The sequence below is a fragment of the Drosophila bipectinata genome, chromosome 4 (assembly GCF_030179905.1).
Source record: "Drosophila bipectinata strain 14024-0381.07 chromosome 4, DbipHiC1v2, whole genome shotgun sequence".
In the NCBI taxonomy this organism is placed as follows: Eukaryota; Metazoa; Arthropoda; class Insecta; order Diptera; family Drosophilidae; genus Drosophila; species Drosophila bipectinata.
In genome coordinates this window covers 5,023,136-5,039,384 of record NC_091740.1, presented here as the reverse complement: position 1 = coordinate 5,039,384, position 16,249 = coordinate 5,023,136, and the positions used below count along the sequence as shown (strand labels likewise).

The 16,249-nt window shown below is 44.4% G+C and overlaps 2 protein-coding genes across 2 annotated transcripts in view; both read left to right on the top strand.

The window, feature by feature from the left end:
* Positions 1-11,974, top strand: part of unc-13 — a gene marked incomplete at its 5' end in the record, with an annotated part of 135,131 nt that extends 123,157 nt beyond the window's left edge. The window contains 4 exons of the mRNA XM_070282486.1: positions 5,209-5,307; positions 5,388-5,550; positions 11,061-11,187; positions 11,259-11,974. Coding sequence (XP_070138587.1) covers positions 5,209-5,307; positions 5,388-5,550; positions 11,061-11,187; positions 11,259-11,420 — 551 coding nt within the window. The remainder of the gene's footprint in view (positions 1-5,208; positions 5,308-5,387; positions 5,551-11,060; positions 11,188-11,258) is intronic.
* Positions 11,975-14,925: 2,951 nt separating this feature from the next.
* LOC138926881 (uncharacterized) lies at positions 14,926-15,454 on the top strand. The gene is made up of 3 exons (XM_070282485.1): positions 14,926-14,974; positions 15,047-15,250; positions 15,324-15,454. Exons 1-3 carry the CDS (start codon positions 14,926-14,928, stop codon positions 15,452-15,454), a joined length of 384 nt encoding a protein of 127 aa, XP_070138586.1.
* The last annotated feature ends 795 nt before the right edge of the window (positions 15,455-16,249 follow it).

Here is a 16,249-nt window from a genome sequence, read left to right as displayed (position 1 = left end):
TTTCCACATTCGAATTGTGCCGCACACGACTTTCCTTTCCACATCGGCGCCACTAGTTCGCACTTGCTCCTTGTAATTGCCTTTCATCCGCGATCTCACCGTTCTCATCACATTAGTGCGACCGGCCACCACTTCGTACGGGGCAAGCGCTGACCAGCGAATTGGACTCTGAGAATGCCCACGGGAGACGACAAAAAGCCGCGTTCGATCCCAGCCATCCGTTTGGACAGATCTCAATCCGCATCTCCGCGGACGCCTCTTTTGAAGCCTAAGGATACCAGTGCCAGTCCAAGGGCAAGGAGTGACGAATCCGTCAATACAACCCCCGGTCCTTCACAGAGGTAGACTCACTCCGTTGCAAAAATGGCTCCAAGTGCGGTCGAAGTGGCGTTGAAAAAGTTCATCACCACAACAGATCGAATTAGCCAATTTGAGGCTAACATAAGTACTCCGGGCGCCCCAGAAACGGAAATAGGCTCCCAATACATGTGCGAAGTTCATTGGGACCAAATTCAGGCACTATGGGAGAAGGTGGAGAAGAGCTATGAGAGCTGCTCCGATTTGCTAGCCGTGTCCGACGACAATGCGGCCGCCTCGACAGTGCTGGAAGCGAAGTACAGCTACTGTTACTCCGTCAATTCGAGATGTATTGCCCAGCTTCGGGAGAAAATTGCTTCCCAATCCACTCAGGCTCCCGTCAATGTCCACACGCCCGCGCCTACAGGCTGCCGGTTACCTCCGGTGGATACCGAGGTCTTCGCGGGTGATTATCTTCGGTGGCCCACCTTCAGAAACTTGTTTACGGCCATTTACATCCAAAACTCGCGGCTCACCCCGGTAGAGAAGTTGTTCCACTTATTGTCCAAAACAAGTGGTGACGCCCACGCCATTGTTTCTAAGGCTCCGCTTACCCATGAGGGGTTTGTCGCCGCATGGCAAAGCCTCACAGACCGCTTTGAGAACCGGCGGCTATTGGTCAACAGCCAGTTGAAGATCCTTTTCAACATCCAGGCTATTTCTCAAGAGTCCGGGGTCGCGCTGAAGGAGCTGCAAGCTACCATTCAGAGTTGTTTGACAGCCCTAGAAATGTCCTCCGTTAATGTTGAGGCTTGGGACTGTCTCCTTGTGTTTATGATTTCGTCAAAGCTCCCCAAGGTCACACTTCCTATGTGGGAGCAATCCGTACATAATAAGGCCGAGATTCCAACATGGAAGGAATTAGATAACTTCCTGACAGAGCGCCATCGCACTCTGGAGGCCATCGACGACGTCAGGCCTAGTGGCTACGTTCAATTTCCGGCAAGGTCGGGACTTCCTACTGCCCCTGCTCGGAGGCTCACTTCATACGAGACTCGAGTGGTTCCGGGCCAAAAGGGCTGCGATCTCTGTTCGAGGGAGGACCACCCCATTCGCTTATGTCCGCGTTTCCTAGAAATGGATGTAAATGGGCGCTCTGACTACATAAGGAGGAAGCAGTTATGTTTAAACTGTTTTGCCGGAGGGCACCAGCAGCGAGACTGCACGAGCGCCCATACCTGCTCCACATGCCACAGCAGACACCACACCCCCTTGCACCGCGGCAACGCAGCTTACCGCTCCAAGTCCGCCTACGTCAACAAACGGCTCAGAGGATCAGTCGAATGTGCAGGTGTGTTTCGCTTCCAGGTCAGAAGCCGTCCTACTGGGCACGGCCCTTATCAACGTGTGCCATTTGGGGTGCACCGTCCAGGCACGAGCACTGATAGACTCAGGCTCCGAAGCGACGTTCATAACGGAACGACTGTTCAACCTCGTCAAGCCTCCCTTCAAGACGATTCAAGCCCAAGTTTCCGGCCTCAATCAGACCATTTCCGCGCAGTCTACTAAATTGTGCCATTTTTCCATTCGGTCGCCGTCTAGACCCGGGCTACAATTAGAGACTGCGGCTTATGTTCTTCCGCAGTTGGCAGGAAATCTGCCATCATATCCGATTTCACGAGATCGTCTCAAGGGGCTGCCCGACATTCCCCTGGCGGACCCCAACTTCTTTGAGAGCTCCCATGTCGATGTGTTATTAGGAGCTGACATTCTTCCGTCCATTCTCCTCGGTAATTCCAAGGCTAACATCTGCGGGTCGCTTATCGGTCAGGAGACCATTTTCGGATGGATGCTGACAGGCCCATTATCTCCAGCCAACCCCCGCAGCGTGTCTGTTTTTTCCGCACGAGTTGCCAGCAGCCTCGGGGACTCACTGGTTCAGGGTTTTGATTCAGGATGCGAGCATAATTCTGTTACGACTCCTTCGATTTACACATCGCATCACGCTGCACGGTGGCAATCAGCTGATGATCCGACTGATCCGGGCCTAATTCTAGATTCCAAGGTCATATTGAGCACGATGTCGCCACGCCCACGCAACGCCCCGTCACTGGAGAGCAGATGTACTCGAGGTACACTATCCTACCGATGCCGAGTCTGCAATGGGATCCATCCGTTGAAGAAGTGTCGGCGCTTCCTACGCCTTAGTGCCGAGGAGCGGCTCCGAGCGGTTCTCGTGAACCGCTATTGCTCGAGCTGCCTGGCCCACGAGCACTCCGACGGATCCTGTCGGCGTGGGGACGGCTGTATGACGTGTGGTCAAGATCACCACACGCTGCTGCACCCCGGGACCAAGGAGCACCGGTCACCGCCCACGGGAGACAGTACACGGGGTATCTCGCTCTCTCGTCGGCCGTCATCCACCAACTCCCGGCGCGGTTCGGGTGCTTCTCGCCCTGCGTCCGCCATTTTCCGGCACTCACAAGCCGATCCACGGCCATCGACTTCCCGGCGCTCGTCGGCCACTCCTCGGCATTCTTCCGCCACTGGCTGGCAGTCGTCAAGCGCTCCACTGCTTTCGTCCGCCACTCATCGGGTGCCGTCCACCGCTCTTCCGCCCGCGTCATCCGCGCAACTTTCAACTTTCCGCCTCTCCTCGAGGGCCCCCGCAGGACGCGCTCGCTGCGCCCATCCTATCGTCGCTGCTGAGACGGAACAGCGTCAACATCGGGACCCGGATTTTCGACACGGGGGCCTTCATCGACCCGTGTACGCCCTCTAGCTGCAGTGACGCATAGCTAGCGACGAGGGATCTGTTGCAACCCGAGCGATTGCAAGGGGGGGAGGATGTTGACGTGAGGGGCCGTTGTGCCGCAACTTTAAGAGCGCACCAGCACTGAAGAGCGCACCCGCGCTGAAGAGCGCATCCGCGCTCGCCCCTCTTTGCGCTCTCGCTCCTTCGTCGGCCGTCGTCGATCGTATTTTTTCTTTTTTGCCTTGTTACTTTTGCCTTGTTTTCTTTCTAAGTTAAGTTTTTAATTCGATGTACGCAGCCAATAAAGCTGAACGCGCTTCTTTTGTAAATTACTGAAGACGCCCCCGACTTTTCATTTCATCCCCAATTCCGGAGTCTTTTGCGGAATCAACGCCCCCCTACAAACAATATAATTTTTATAATAAAAATTAAATCATCATTTTTATTGTTATTTTTTTTTTTTTGTAAAAATTGAAAAATATTTCTTATTCTTAATTATTATTATACAAATTGAAAATAAGAGTAATATTTCAATTTTAACAATAGAAATCGAAGTAAAAGTTTTTTGTTCTTTTGGATTTACCGTTAAATAATGGTATATGTGTCCTTTTCCCACTCCCCACAAAAGCTTTTTTGTGGTTCTATTTTTTTTTTCTCATAATTCTTATTTGCAGTCCCTGAATATAACACATAACCGTGTTTGAAATATTTTTAACACCTTCGAAATCTTGATTTATTTGGAAAAAAAACTTTTTCGTGAATTTTTTTGCGCCTAAAAATTCCTACACGCGTTACTTTAAACCGATTTTAAAATTTCCGATGTTTTTTAATAGTTACATGTTGTAGCTTTTGAAAAAAAAAAGATCTTACATTTTTTTAAACAAAAAGGATAACATTTTTACACAAGAAACTGACATTTTGACATTTTGTTTGTGTTTTTGGGACTTCGACGCCATTTTTTCGGTACAACTTAAAAGATATGCTATCATTTTTGACACATATCAATATTGTCTCATTAATCTTGAATAAAACGAGCCCAATTTCATTACAAAATTATGAAAATTGTTGAAGCTTTAACGCTTTTCCCAAAACAAGTCAGTGCAATTTTACTAGCGATCCGGAGTAAAAGTGTGTAAAAGAAAGGAATAAGCGAAATGGAAGGGCACACTATTGCTCCGGAACGCTAACAGGATTGCACTGACTTTTTTTAGGAAAAGCGTTATAACTTCAACAATTCTCATAATTTTGTAATGAAATTGGTCTCATATCAAAAGATAGAGTCCGACAAAAGTGTCTAAGTGTCGAAATTTTTCATTCTGCGGCGATGCCTCACAGGTATATCCCACAGTACTTAAAACTTTAAACGCGTTTTTCTCGAAACCACTTTTTTTGAGTTGGCCGAACACATAACTCGAACAGCTCTTAACCTATCGATCTAAAATTTTGACAGTATACTCAGAATATCTATGTCTATCGACACACATTTTTTTTGTATTTTGCTTACTTTTTTTTTATCAACAATTTTGTGACGTTTTTTGTTAGTGAAAATTGAAAATTTTGTTCAACCACTCACTATTTTGCAAAAAATCAATATATCGAAAAAATCCTACGTGTGTCGATAGCCGTTGAGATACAGAAACTAACCAAACTTGATTTTTTGTTCTAGATCAAAAATTAAGGACGTTAGGCGTTCGGCCATGGACCTCCTTTAAAAAAATAGGGCCTACGAATAAGGGCTGCAGGGCCGCCATTTTGTTTTCGATTTATTAAACAATTTTATTGTGTATTACAATTTTATTTTATATACAATTTATATAATTTAATAAAACCTCATTTACAAATTTTCGATTAGCTGTTTTGATTTGACCAAAAAAATTTCCAGAAAATCCGCTTTTTTTTGGCTTGTTACTCAGATGTCCCCCCTTAAGTGTGAATCTTGTCCGGCGCCTTTTTGGCTGTCCGGGCTGTTTGGGAGACCAGCAAAGAAAAAATTTGGCCCGGAGAACAAAAGTGTTTCCTCTTTTATAACTCTTATGACTTTTTTTCAATATTAAAGCGTTCCGCTAGCCCTAAAAACGGATAAATTTTAATTGTTAAATTTTATAGGAACTATCTTCAGTTTTATTGATTTATTTTATTTATTTTATATAATGCAGTAGATCCTGAAAACGCAGAAGAAAGTGTTGGCGAAATTTCCGTACAAATCGACTTGTTCTCTCATCCAGGCACGGGAGAACACAAAGTAAACGTAAAAGGTAAACTATTTAAAGTTGTTACTATCTTATCATATAATAAGTATATAAATACTTTTAATAATATTTTACCTTAAAATTAGTGGTTGCAGCTAACGATCTTAAATGGCAAATACCTTCGGGAATGTTTAGACCGTTTGTGGAAATAAATTTAATCGGACCCCATCTCCAAGAAAAAAAGAGGAAGTTCGCAACAAAGTCAAAGTCTAATAATTGGTCACCGAAATATAATGAGTCATTCAGCTTGTAAGCTAATAAAACGAATTCTCTAATTATAACTTTTTAAAATATTTTAATTGGTAAATGTTTCTTGAAACAAATATAAGAACCCTTATTATTTAAATATTATTTGAGGAAGATAAAGGCCAAACGGCAATAATTTTTTTCCACAATTGTTTGAATAATCAATATTTTATAATAAGTTTAATAAAAAACAAATCCAGACAAGAAAGCTAACTTCGGGCGGAGCTGATGTTGATATAGCCTTGCAGCTAAGATCGCATATGTATTGCAATTATCGGGTACAGTAGGCCAACCCTTATTTAAAACCAATTAAAAAAATATTTGGTATAATAAACTTAAAAAAAAAATAGATCTTTAACTTTTTTAAACAAAAAGTATAAAATTTTTACGCAAGAAACTGACATTTTTGAATTTTCGTAGTGTTTTTCGGACTTTGACGCCATTTTTTCGGTACAACTTCCAAGAAATGATATCATTTTTGACACATATCAATATTGTCTTGTTAATTCTGAATAAAACGAGACCAACTTAATTAGGAAATTATGGAAAATGTTGAAGTTATAACGCTTTTCCCCAAACAAGTCAGTGCAATTTGGCTAGCGCTTCGGAACAACAGTGTGCTCTCTTCAATGTGCTTTCATTACCACACAGTCTATAAAAGTCAAACCACAATGTCTATAAAAGCAATAAGCACATGCTGCTTGTTACTAATAGCCTTTTCGACGAACGTAGAATTATCATGAAGAGCTGTTTCAATGGATAGGCCCTTTATATACGCGTGCTATGAACTCGAAATATGATTTGGGTTAATATGATTTGGGTTATTGATCAGATAGATGTGGATGTTAATGCTCATTTCCATAGTCTAAAGGAGAAATGAAGAAAGACTTATTGGTCTGAAGTCATTTGAGAACCAGTGCGAGGGTTTTCCTGCTTTAGGTATGAAGACATCCTTAATTAACAGCCACGATTTTGGCACGCCTTTCGCAGAGTAGCTCCCGGCTTTGGTTAATTAGGCGGGGAAGATGACATCTGGGCCTGGAGATTTAATGAGCTTAATACTGATTATTGCCCAACTTAGATTCCAATTACTTAGGACGTATTCGAGTAGACTCCAGCCCACTGGGCTCCGCATTTCCTGGATTGTCTTCTTCTTGGCGTATCCTGGGAAGTTTGCGTTGGTGAGAGGCCTTTAGAGGTAGGGGTGGCCTCTTAGTTGTGGCCCATGTACGCCGAGTATACCATTAGAGGCCCCTTGAGCTCTCTAATGCTGCGGCTACATAATCTTCATTGCTAAAATTAGTTAGCAACAAAAGGTTCAGTTTATTAGTAACAGGTAACAAGCTCGCTTTTACAAGTTGTATCGGCTTGGCAGAGCCTATACTCCGACGCCCAATCCAAAAATCTTGTTTTCTAGGATCCCAGTGTTCCTGGATGAGAGCTACATCAGCTCCACTCTCGGTAAAATGGAGTAGGAGTGCAGCTAATGCCGCCTTGCTGTGGTTGATGTATATCTGCAACATTGCCAGAGATATCCTTGAGATTCTCCACCACCGTAACCTTTACTTTGTCTCTGAGTTCAGCAGTAAGTCCTCCTTCATCCTGACGCCTATAAAAGACGCATTTATCCGAGATTTAAAATGGAGATGGATATCCCCTCCAAAATGTCCTCCACCTCAACCGAAATTCTTTCAGGGTGCCCCTTTGTTCAAGTCTGGTTCCTAGACGTCTGCCTCCAGCTCAAATCCTCGGGTTTTGCTCCTAGCATCCGACTTATATATCCGGACTGACGCGTGCTCGAAGCCGTTATTTATTCGGTATCCGGCTTGTCCTGGATCTTTTTTCATTCAACGTGAGTTCCATCTGCCTCCGGATTCTAATTTCATTTTCCACCTTGGCGACCTTCCATTCCGCCGTAGGGAGTGCCGGGTTGCACAACTTCAACATCACCAGGATGGTGTTAGGGTCAGCTGGCTTTTCTGTATGCCACCCACGTGCCTTTGGCTTGCTGGGGATCTCGTCAGTCAACCGCCTTCAGTTTTCCCCAGGTAAGCCTCTCCCAGCGTGGCTATAATTCGATTTTATAGGCATTCAGATCGCGCATTCGACCTAGCTATCACATTGATGCTACGTGGTACCAGCTTTCATCTAAGATATCTTCTGTTGGTCCTCCGCTGCTCCCCATCTCCTCTATGAAGCGCCCGTGCAGCTCGTTAAAGACCTAGCGCAAAGGCCCTTGGGGATCAGATCATTCTAGGATCCCATGTCAAGGACTCTAATGAGCGTTCGGCTCTTCATTACTTTGGCGAACGCTCTTTTTGCCAGCTGTGGTTATAACAACTTTTTTTCCCTTCGGGCGCTCCACCTTCGGCTCCACGATCTCCAGGAACGTAAGCGAGCATCCACGGTAGAAACATCACCGTATCGGAACCTGTTTCCGTGAAGATTATAATCGCACTACCAGCGATGTACACAGTTATAACGCTTGCGCGTTGGTCCACCAGTTGTACCCGTTAGCTGACAGCCAATAGCCAAAGTCTTTAAGACTCTTAAGTCTTTACAGAGTGCCAACAAATTTTACACTCTTTACTATTGTGGTATAAAAAACGAAATTTTATAAGCATTCTGAATAATAATTATATTTATACCCTTGCAGATGGTATTATTTTTTAATATTTATAATAATAATTTATAATTTAAATTTTATAAATTAATTTATAATTATAATTTGGCTCAAAAGTGTGCAAATCTTCGTAGGAAACATCTCCGAACCGATAAAGAGTACATATTCTTGACCCGGATCATCCCTTGCGTCGATACAAGCTTGTCCGTCTCTCGGTCTGTTTCTACGCAAACTAGTCTCTCAGTTTCAAAGCTTGCAAATAACTGTTGACCGATTTTTCAAGTGATCGAATTACATAATATGTAACAATGTCTCTGAACAGACAACTTTTTAGAATTCTAACCCTTTCTGTGTGATCGAAGCACCATTGTTCGGTGTGATCTTAGATGGAACCCTTGGCCCTTAGACCAGAGTCCCTTCTTCCTATTAACTAGGGCTCCTGGACCAGGGCTATTTCGGTTCTATCCTAAATCAAATGGAGCAGCCGAGGCTGCCTTTCAGTGATGAAGGCTTATTTGCAGAATCCACAAGAACATCTGTTGAATATCCCTCCACCATTGTGTCTTCCACCTCGTTGTCGGAGATGTCGGCGGGATAAATTCGATTTGCTGCCATGGAGCAAAACAAAAAGGTGTCAGTGTTGTAGCTTTTTCGGAATCTGAGGCTTCGATCTCGGCGGTCAGTTTCTTAGGATCTTCGCTAGACATGCGTTGCCTCTGGAGTCGGATCTGTGCACCTTTACGGTTAGCCGAAGCTAAGCCGAAGCTTAGCTCCCATGTGTGGCCTCAGTCGTTGGTCCCTCCATTTGATCAACCTTCGCCACATGCCAGTCCATCATGGGAAGGTGCGGGTTAAAACTTTGGTGTATTGTGAGGATATGACTCGGCTCCTTGATGTATAGCGGGTTTCATACCCTCGCTAGGGGACGAGCGTTCGGGAAAATACGTTGGGGAAGCTGGGGACACTAGTTTAGCGCCACGAGTCTGTTGCCCTCGTAAAACTCTCCGAGCGACATTACCGCCAACTGTAATAGCTCCTCTGACCACTCATCGTCCTTGACGTCCACAACCTTGACGCTCCTCTGTAGGAGCCCCATGTCTTTACAGACATATGCGGGGCCCCGTTCTTTGACCATGAACTTAAAGCACTTCATGGCTAGGGCGGCACCCACCCACTTTCACTTGTCCCTTGGAATCCTCCATTCGTAGTTGCCTCGGTCGATAACGCCGATGTGGGTTTTGGCGATCTCCGCGAAAACATTTTTTGTTGAAATGTTGAAACAGCTCGTGATCCCTTTGTCATAAATCCTCGCGCTTGTTTTACGGTCGTTCCATTTTTACCTCCGTTTTGGGGCTGTGGACTGACATGCAATATGATGGGAGCACGCTTCTTGACCATTTCACCTTTTTGAGACACATCGTGGAGCTATTGGCAGTCTTTGCATGCTTGTGACTTGAGGGAATTGGTCCGGCGAACCCGGCATAGCGTCTTTTGCCGTACAGTGTGCTCACCTGGACACCCACCTTCACTGTCATGTTTTGCCCTTGACAGGACTAACTCGGCGATATCTTGGAATTTGGGTTGGGTTTTTTGGAAGATCCCGAATTCTTTTTTGTATCATTATTTAAATTATCTATAATTATTATTATCTAATTATCTATCTATGGTGGTCCCATGAGCACGATGTTTAACACGGGCGGAGATCCACGGCACCGGGTAAGGCTCTGACCCCCCCTTTAAAGACTGCGCAGAATTTAAATTCCGCCCCCGGCCAAGCTGAATCTCGGATGGTTGAGTAACTTCTTAGTTCCGGCCGGGAGATAGTGTTTTGGGATAGAAAGTGGATAGGTGCAAAATTGTGTGGAAAAGGTAGTGTGTAAGGTTACTTGTTTGCGGCGGCAACACAAGCGCAACGTCGGTACTGTCTACGGCGCGGATACCCGCTAGCTGTCCAGAGATAGGGCTTATTGAGAAGAGTTTTATTATGAGCCAATGGCTTCATTCACCGCTCTCTTTACAGGAAGGCCGTTTGTCGGGTCAAGCAGCAGCACGGCGTTTAATGTTTATGTTTAAATAATGTTTAAATAATGTTTAAATAATGTTTATGTAATGTTTAGTGTAATTATTAGTGTAATGTTTATTTATTAGGCTTAAGTTTGTACAAAGGCTTTGTTGATCGCAAGCCGACTCTTTCTCGGCCGCTCGACTCAACAAGCTTTCTATAGAGAGTTTTAGCTCGCAGTGTCTAGGTCGGGCCGCCCTCTCCATTATACGAGAGCTTTAGCTTCGCAGTGACCAGTCGGGCCGCCCTCTCTGTATTTACTTGAGTCCCTGCATGCACCATAGCCGGTCTATCTGCGGATCATCCGGCTTGATCTGCATGCAGGAATAAACATTTTTTATAACGTTCAAAAGTAACAAATTCGTCTTTTTATTTACGGCATTGAAAACGCTCAATGACCAAACACCGTTCGTTAACCGTAACCTGCGACCTGGTAGCTCTAAGCTAGGCATCCTCGGGGTCATTTTTTTCTAAGCTATCGACTTCAAACTTTTCACTCATACTTCTTTCCTCTAGTGCATTACATAAGAAGGCACGACGATCACTTGACTTTATCCTATAGCTTCCATATAACTGATTTATCGGAAATGCCAAAAATTAGTTTTTTTTAAGATTTGAAGTCTGGTTTTTTTGGAGATACAAGGTTGGGACTTTCTTAAGGTGCTATTTTTGCCAATTAGTCCCATTTGTCAAATTTCGTAAGGATCGGCCACTATATTCGACATTTGCATGTATCTAAACTGCAAAGGTATATAAACTTCGGCTTCAATCAAAATTAGCTTTTCTTCCTTGTTTTGATTAAAATATCTAATAATGACCTTTACATAGTACAATTGGAAATGAGGAACAGCTGGAATTCTTCGAATTACATATTTGCGTTAAGGATTATTGCTTCGCCCGTGATGACCGACTTGTTGGAGTAGCTGTTATTCCACTAAAAGACGTTTCAGAAAAGGTTTTGTTATTAAATACTTGTTAAACAAAATTCAGTCATCGTTTAATCTGTAATTTCTTTATGGTTTTCAGGGCTCTGTTGCATGCTGGTTACCCTTAATGAGACGTATTGAAATGGATGAAACGGGTTGGACCATTTTAAGAATATTGTCCCAAAGGAATAATGATGAAGTAGCCAAAGAATTTGTTAAGCTAAAATCAGAAATACGCCAGGAGCCAACCATAGGTTCTTAAAATTACTGTTTGAGGACTGGACTAAAATAAAACAATATATTTTTATATATCATAATCGAAATATTATTATTAATTTTAGAACTTTGCTGCTTTTCTATTCGTTACATTTAAAATATTATTACATTCTGCTAATAAGATTTTGAAAATATCAATATAGAGTTATTCTTCGCATACGAAAAACAACAATAAGCTTATATGGTAAATAACTTAAACAGTAACCTTAGAATAAAGTAATAGTCATTAAGCAAAAGTAACATTTTCTCACTTCAAAAATATAAAAAGAAAATAGTGTTACTCTACCGAAAACTCTTCAGCGCATTTATAAACATTTGTTAATTTGTACATAACACAATCCACTTACTAATGTGTTGAATATTTAATTTTTTTAGCCATGAACATCTGTATATTTAAATAACTCTTCATGCACATGCGCATTTATGTATATAAGTACCTACTTAGGTATAAATTAGTTAATCTAAAATTAATTGTTAAAAATATTTAACTTGTGCATCTTGGGTTTTTTATAACAATAAAAATATTATAACTACACATAATTTGTTATTATTTGAAATAGCGGATTCGCAACCAAATTAAACCACAAAGTTGGCTTGGTTGATTCAAATATATCGATGACGAAGACAGGCTAATACCATTTACCAAAAAATGTACCCATTCGATTACGATTGAACAACGATTGCACAAAGGAAACAAAACTCCTCTACTTAGGTGGATTGCATCTGAAAACTGTCACGTTATCGATGCCAGGTGTACTGGTGGTGTATGACGAAGCCCAGAAAAATGAAGTCATAAATGTGTAGTGATTGTGATGGCATGACTCGGGAATCAACTTGGCACCGGAAATATTTCAACGTCATCTCGAGCAGCTAGTGGCACCCTTTACCAATGTTATGAATTACATTGGCGATGTAATCATTCTTGGAGCTAGAATGGAAGTACATTACAAGTCCGTAATAGTTTTCGTAAAACACAAAAACGGTTTTTTACTAAACGACAAAAACGCACCGGAAAACAACCAAACTCTAGTTCTTTGGTCTTAATATTTAAAAAAAAAAATTGTTGTTTTTTTATTTTACATATTGGTTTTATTTAAATTATTTTTACTCGTCGCTTGCGGGCGCTTTGATGGAACATCGAGGCCTGCCATGAACCGCCCTAATCCGGGCCCATCCCGCCCTAATCCGCGTGGCCACCCACCAAAAGTTCACTGCACTGGCAGCTATTGGCTGACAGTGAAAAAAGCGCCCTCCAAATTAAGCATACCCGCCGGCGCGATTGGCCTTGCGATAAGGTTATATTCATATTTTCTCATACAGGTATAAACAGCTCACCAACCACGACGACCCACAGGGACTAATCTTCCACTAATCATCCCCAAACCCCTTAACGCCTATCCCCCCTCCCGCCCGGCAGCGGGAGCCTATAATACTACTGGGACAACCTCTGGCTTGTGAAGAGACGACTGACTGGGACGGGAGATATCCTTGCAAGAAAGCAGGGAAAGAGCTACTCGCAACCTTTCTTCACAGCCCGAAAGGGATCCCTTTCAAAAAAGCGAGGAAGCGACCAGGGCTGAGACCAGTATAGGCCTGGGATAGGTAACTGGAACAAAGGAGCTGGAGATGCCGAACCGTGGTCTGACGGACAACTGTATTCTGGCACCTGAGCACGTGGAGTAAATTCCCGCTAAATAGCTGCCCCACTAAAATTTGGCAAGTCTCCAGAAAACGCTCCTTAGATGTCGCCACTAAGCTGGCCGTTCAGGCTCAGATGCACCATACCGACCAACGCGGATCTGGCTCTGAACTCTACCCTCAGAACTCTAGCAGGCCCTCACTGCGTGCAAAGCTAACCATGGGATCAACGTCGCGACTGCACAACACCTAAGGGCAACGGCACAGGAGCTGGAAGCCACTAAAATGAGCAACTTATCAACCCAAAATTCAAATGAAGGGGCAGCTTCCGCGAAAACATCGCAAAATTCGCCCCTATTTCGACCGGTAGCGGAACCCCGAAGGAGAGGAACAGGCCCAGACCCCCCCCAACAAGAAGAGAAGCAAGATGGAGACTTCGCCGGCGGCGACGTAAACGAAGATGGGAGCCAGGGCATCAGGGCCACCCGTGGAACCTGCAACTCAAGCCAGCAAGGACGCCCTAGAATCGAAGCTAATACGCCCAAGGAGATGCCAAAACCGGACGCATTGGTCATCACGGTCAAGGGCGAAGCAGTATTGAGGATAAGAAGGACCCAGTAGCGAGAGCTACTTCTCCAATTGAAGAAGTTAGGAGAGGAAACAGCAGCATTCAAAGCACTGGTCGGTAGGGTCTAAATCGGTAGGTGATGTGCGCTGATCGGTAGGTGATGTGAAAGTGCGCTCTTTGTCGCACAAAATAGAGATCGAGTGCAGGGATCTGGACGAGATTACCACAAAGGAGAATGTTTCGGAAGCCATGCGAAGGCTGGTGGAATCTCCCGGGGTACCAGCAACCGATATCCTTTAAAGGAAGGCGTTTGGCCAGACGCAGACACGAATTAGACTGCCTGCAGGGTGTGCTCGGAAAGCACTGGCTGGCTGGCTAAAGGTAGGCTGGGTGCGTTGCAGACTCAGGGAAACGACCAGATTCATTAAGTGCTTCAGATGCCGCGAGATTGGGCACATGGTACATGGAACAATGCCAAAGCGCCATCGACCGCTCACGAAGGGCGGCTCCTCAGGACATAAGGGCATCCAGCGAAGGTTTTGTCCAGGCCAAAATAAAGGGTGTTACATTGTAAAGCTGCTACGCCCCGCCCAGGTGGGAAATCTCGCGCTAACTATGGACGCTAAGACGTTTGGTTGCGCCGGTGGTCATTGGAGGAGATTTTAATGCCTGGCCTCAAAGTGGGGAAGCCGAGCATCGAACGAGAGGGGCATTAGCCTCCTAGAACACTTTGCGACACTAAACTTGGTCTTGGCCAATAGTGGCCAAAAGCTGACGTATTGCAAGGCAAGGCGTGGTTCGATCCTCGACATCACCTGCGTTATGCCATACACTTGCCATACACTTCACCCTTGGAGGGGTAAGTAGGAAACGGGTTCCCAAGGTGACAGGACCGAAATGGAAGAACCAGGACATTCAGCGATCAAGAACTTCCTGCCTGCGCTCAAAAAGACACTTCCAAAGGGCACGAGGCACAGAGGAACTGACCACCAGAACGGAAGAGTTCAAGGCAGCTAAGAGAGGAAAAAGGATTAAGGCTAGAAAGACTCCAGCACCAGACGGAGTGCAAATTCCGTCCTCAGGCAGGCCATGCAGAAGAAACCGGAGGTCTTCGCTAGGACCTTCAGCAAGTGTCTTCAGCACGGCACTTTTCCAAAAAAGTGAAAGAGGCAGAACCTCATTTTGCTACCAAAAGAAAACAAGACGAAACATCAGAATGCAGGCCCATATGTCTCTGTAGGGAAGTCCTTGAGATGACCATCGCTACTCGCAATTGAAATTCGCGATGGTAACACTAGACATCCGCAACGCCTTTAACTCGGCTAATTGGACATGTGTCCAACGAACCTTGTTCTCGACAGGTATTCTTAAATACCTGCAACTAGTAATATCCATCTACCTTTCAGACAGGATACCACTTTGCGACACGGACAAAGGATTAAAAACCTGTGAGGTGACTGCGGGTGTTCCGCAAGTATCGGTCCTTGGACCGCTTCTTTGGAACATTATGTTCGACGAAATACTCAAGACCAAACTACCGGAGGTATGCAAGCTCATCGGCTTTTTCGGACGACCTAGCCCTGCTTGTGGTGGCCAAGGAAATCAAGCACGTGGAAACTAAGGCGAATGAAGCAAAAATACGAATATCAACATGGATGTCTGACTTCGAACTAATCCTGGCAGCTCATAAAACGGAAGCGGTTCTCTTCACGAGAAGAAAGAAGGTGGAGTACATTACCATCAATATGGGCAACTGTGGGCTGCATCACGTTAAGGTTGATATATTCTACACAGGGCGACTTAAGAAGAGTTGAAAATTAACGTCGCTTTAGGGAGTATGCCTAGATTACGTAACCCTTTTCCACGAAGTAATACTTTACCGCAGGGGTACCGCAGGGTCTGTGGTGTGTGCGGGGTACGTAGACGTAGACTACGTAGACTAAAGTACGTAGACATGCCGATCGAGCATGCTTTTGGAACGGGCCAATAGTATCTAGGATAGATTCTCACCTTAATGGCGCAATACTAACAAAAAAAAAACACCCTTGGGTCGTCTGCGTCTGGTCTTCGCACACCGGCGCGCATACACGCTACAGGATCCGTGAAAAGCCAAAGACTGGGCGACGCGTCTCCGCTACATCAAAGAAGCACCGCGTATACGAACTAGCGGGTCCGAATCGGGAATTGCCCGATTACGTCGCGCCTCCGCTTCTCCAAAAAAACAAAGCGCATACCGATCGGTTTCTTAACTGTTCGTGAGTTCACGAGCCGGCCTATTGTTTTCTCGCAGGATTACGCCTGTTCGTCGCAATTCAGGAGTCGGTAAGGCGTACGCCAGGCTTCCTGCCGTGGTCAAGAATAGCCCAACTCGACTCCTAGACGTGGGCTTCAGTGGAAATTTTTAAAATGCTTTAACTGCTTGAATGCTTGAATGTCAGACTTTTAAAAGACGGTCCTCTAACTCAACGCTACAATAAAAATAAAAGTGGCTGCTAAAAATAATATATAAAGAAATTTTTTTTTCTTTTTTACATTTGAAAGTTTTATTTACAATCTGTCCTCAGTTAGGGACAATAATTAAATTTTTAAAGTTAACCTTGACAATAGGA

Excerpts from the sequence above, each read along its gene's own strand:
- LOC138926881 (XM_070282485.1), top strand. The coding sequence starts at position 14,926 with ATGGTAACACTAGACATCCGCAACGCCTTTAACTCGGCTAATTGGACA. Across the intron at positions 14,975-15,046 it reads TAACTCGGCTAATTGGACAT|ACAGGATACCACTTTGCGAC; the intron begins GTGTCCAACGAA and ends TCTACCTTTCAG. Across the intron at positions 15,251-15,323 it reads TGGCCAAGGAAATCAAGCAC|CTCATAAAACGGAAGCGGTT; the intron begins GTGGAAACTAAG and ends TAATCCTGGCAG.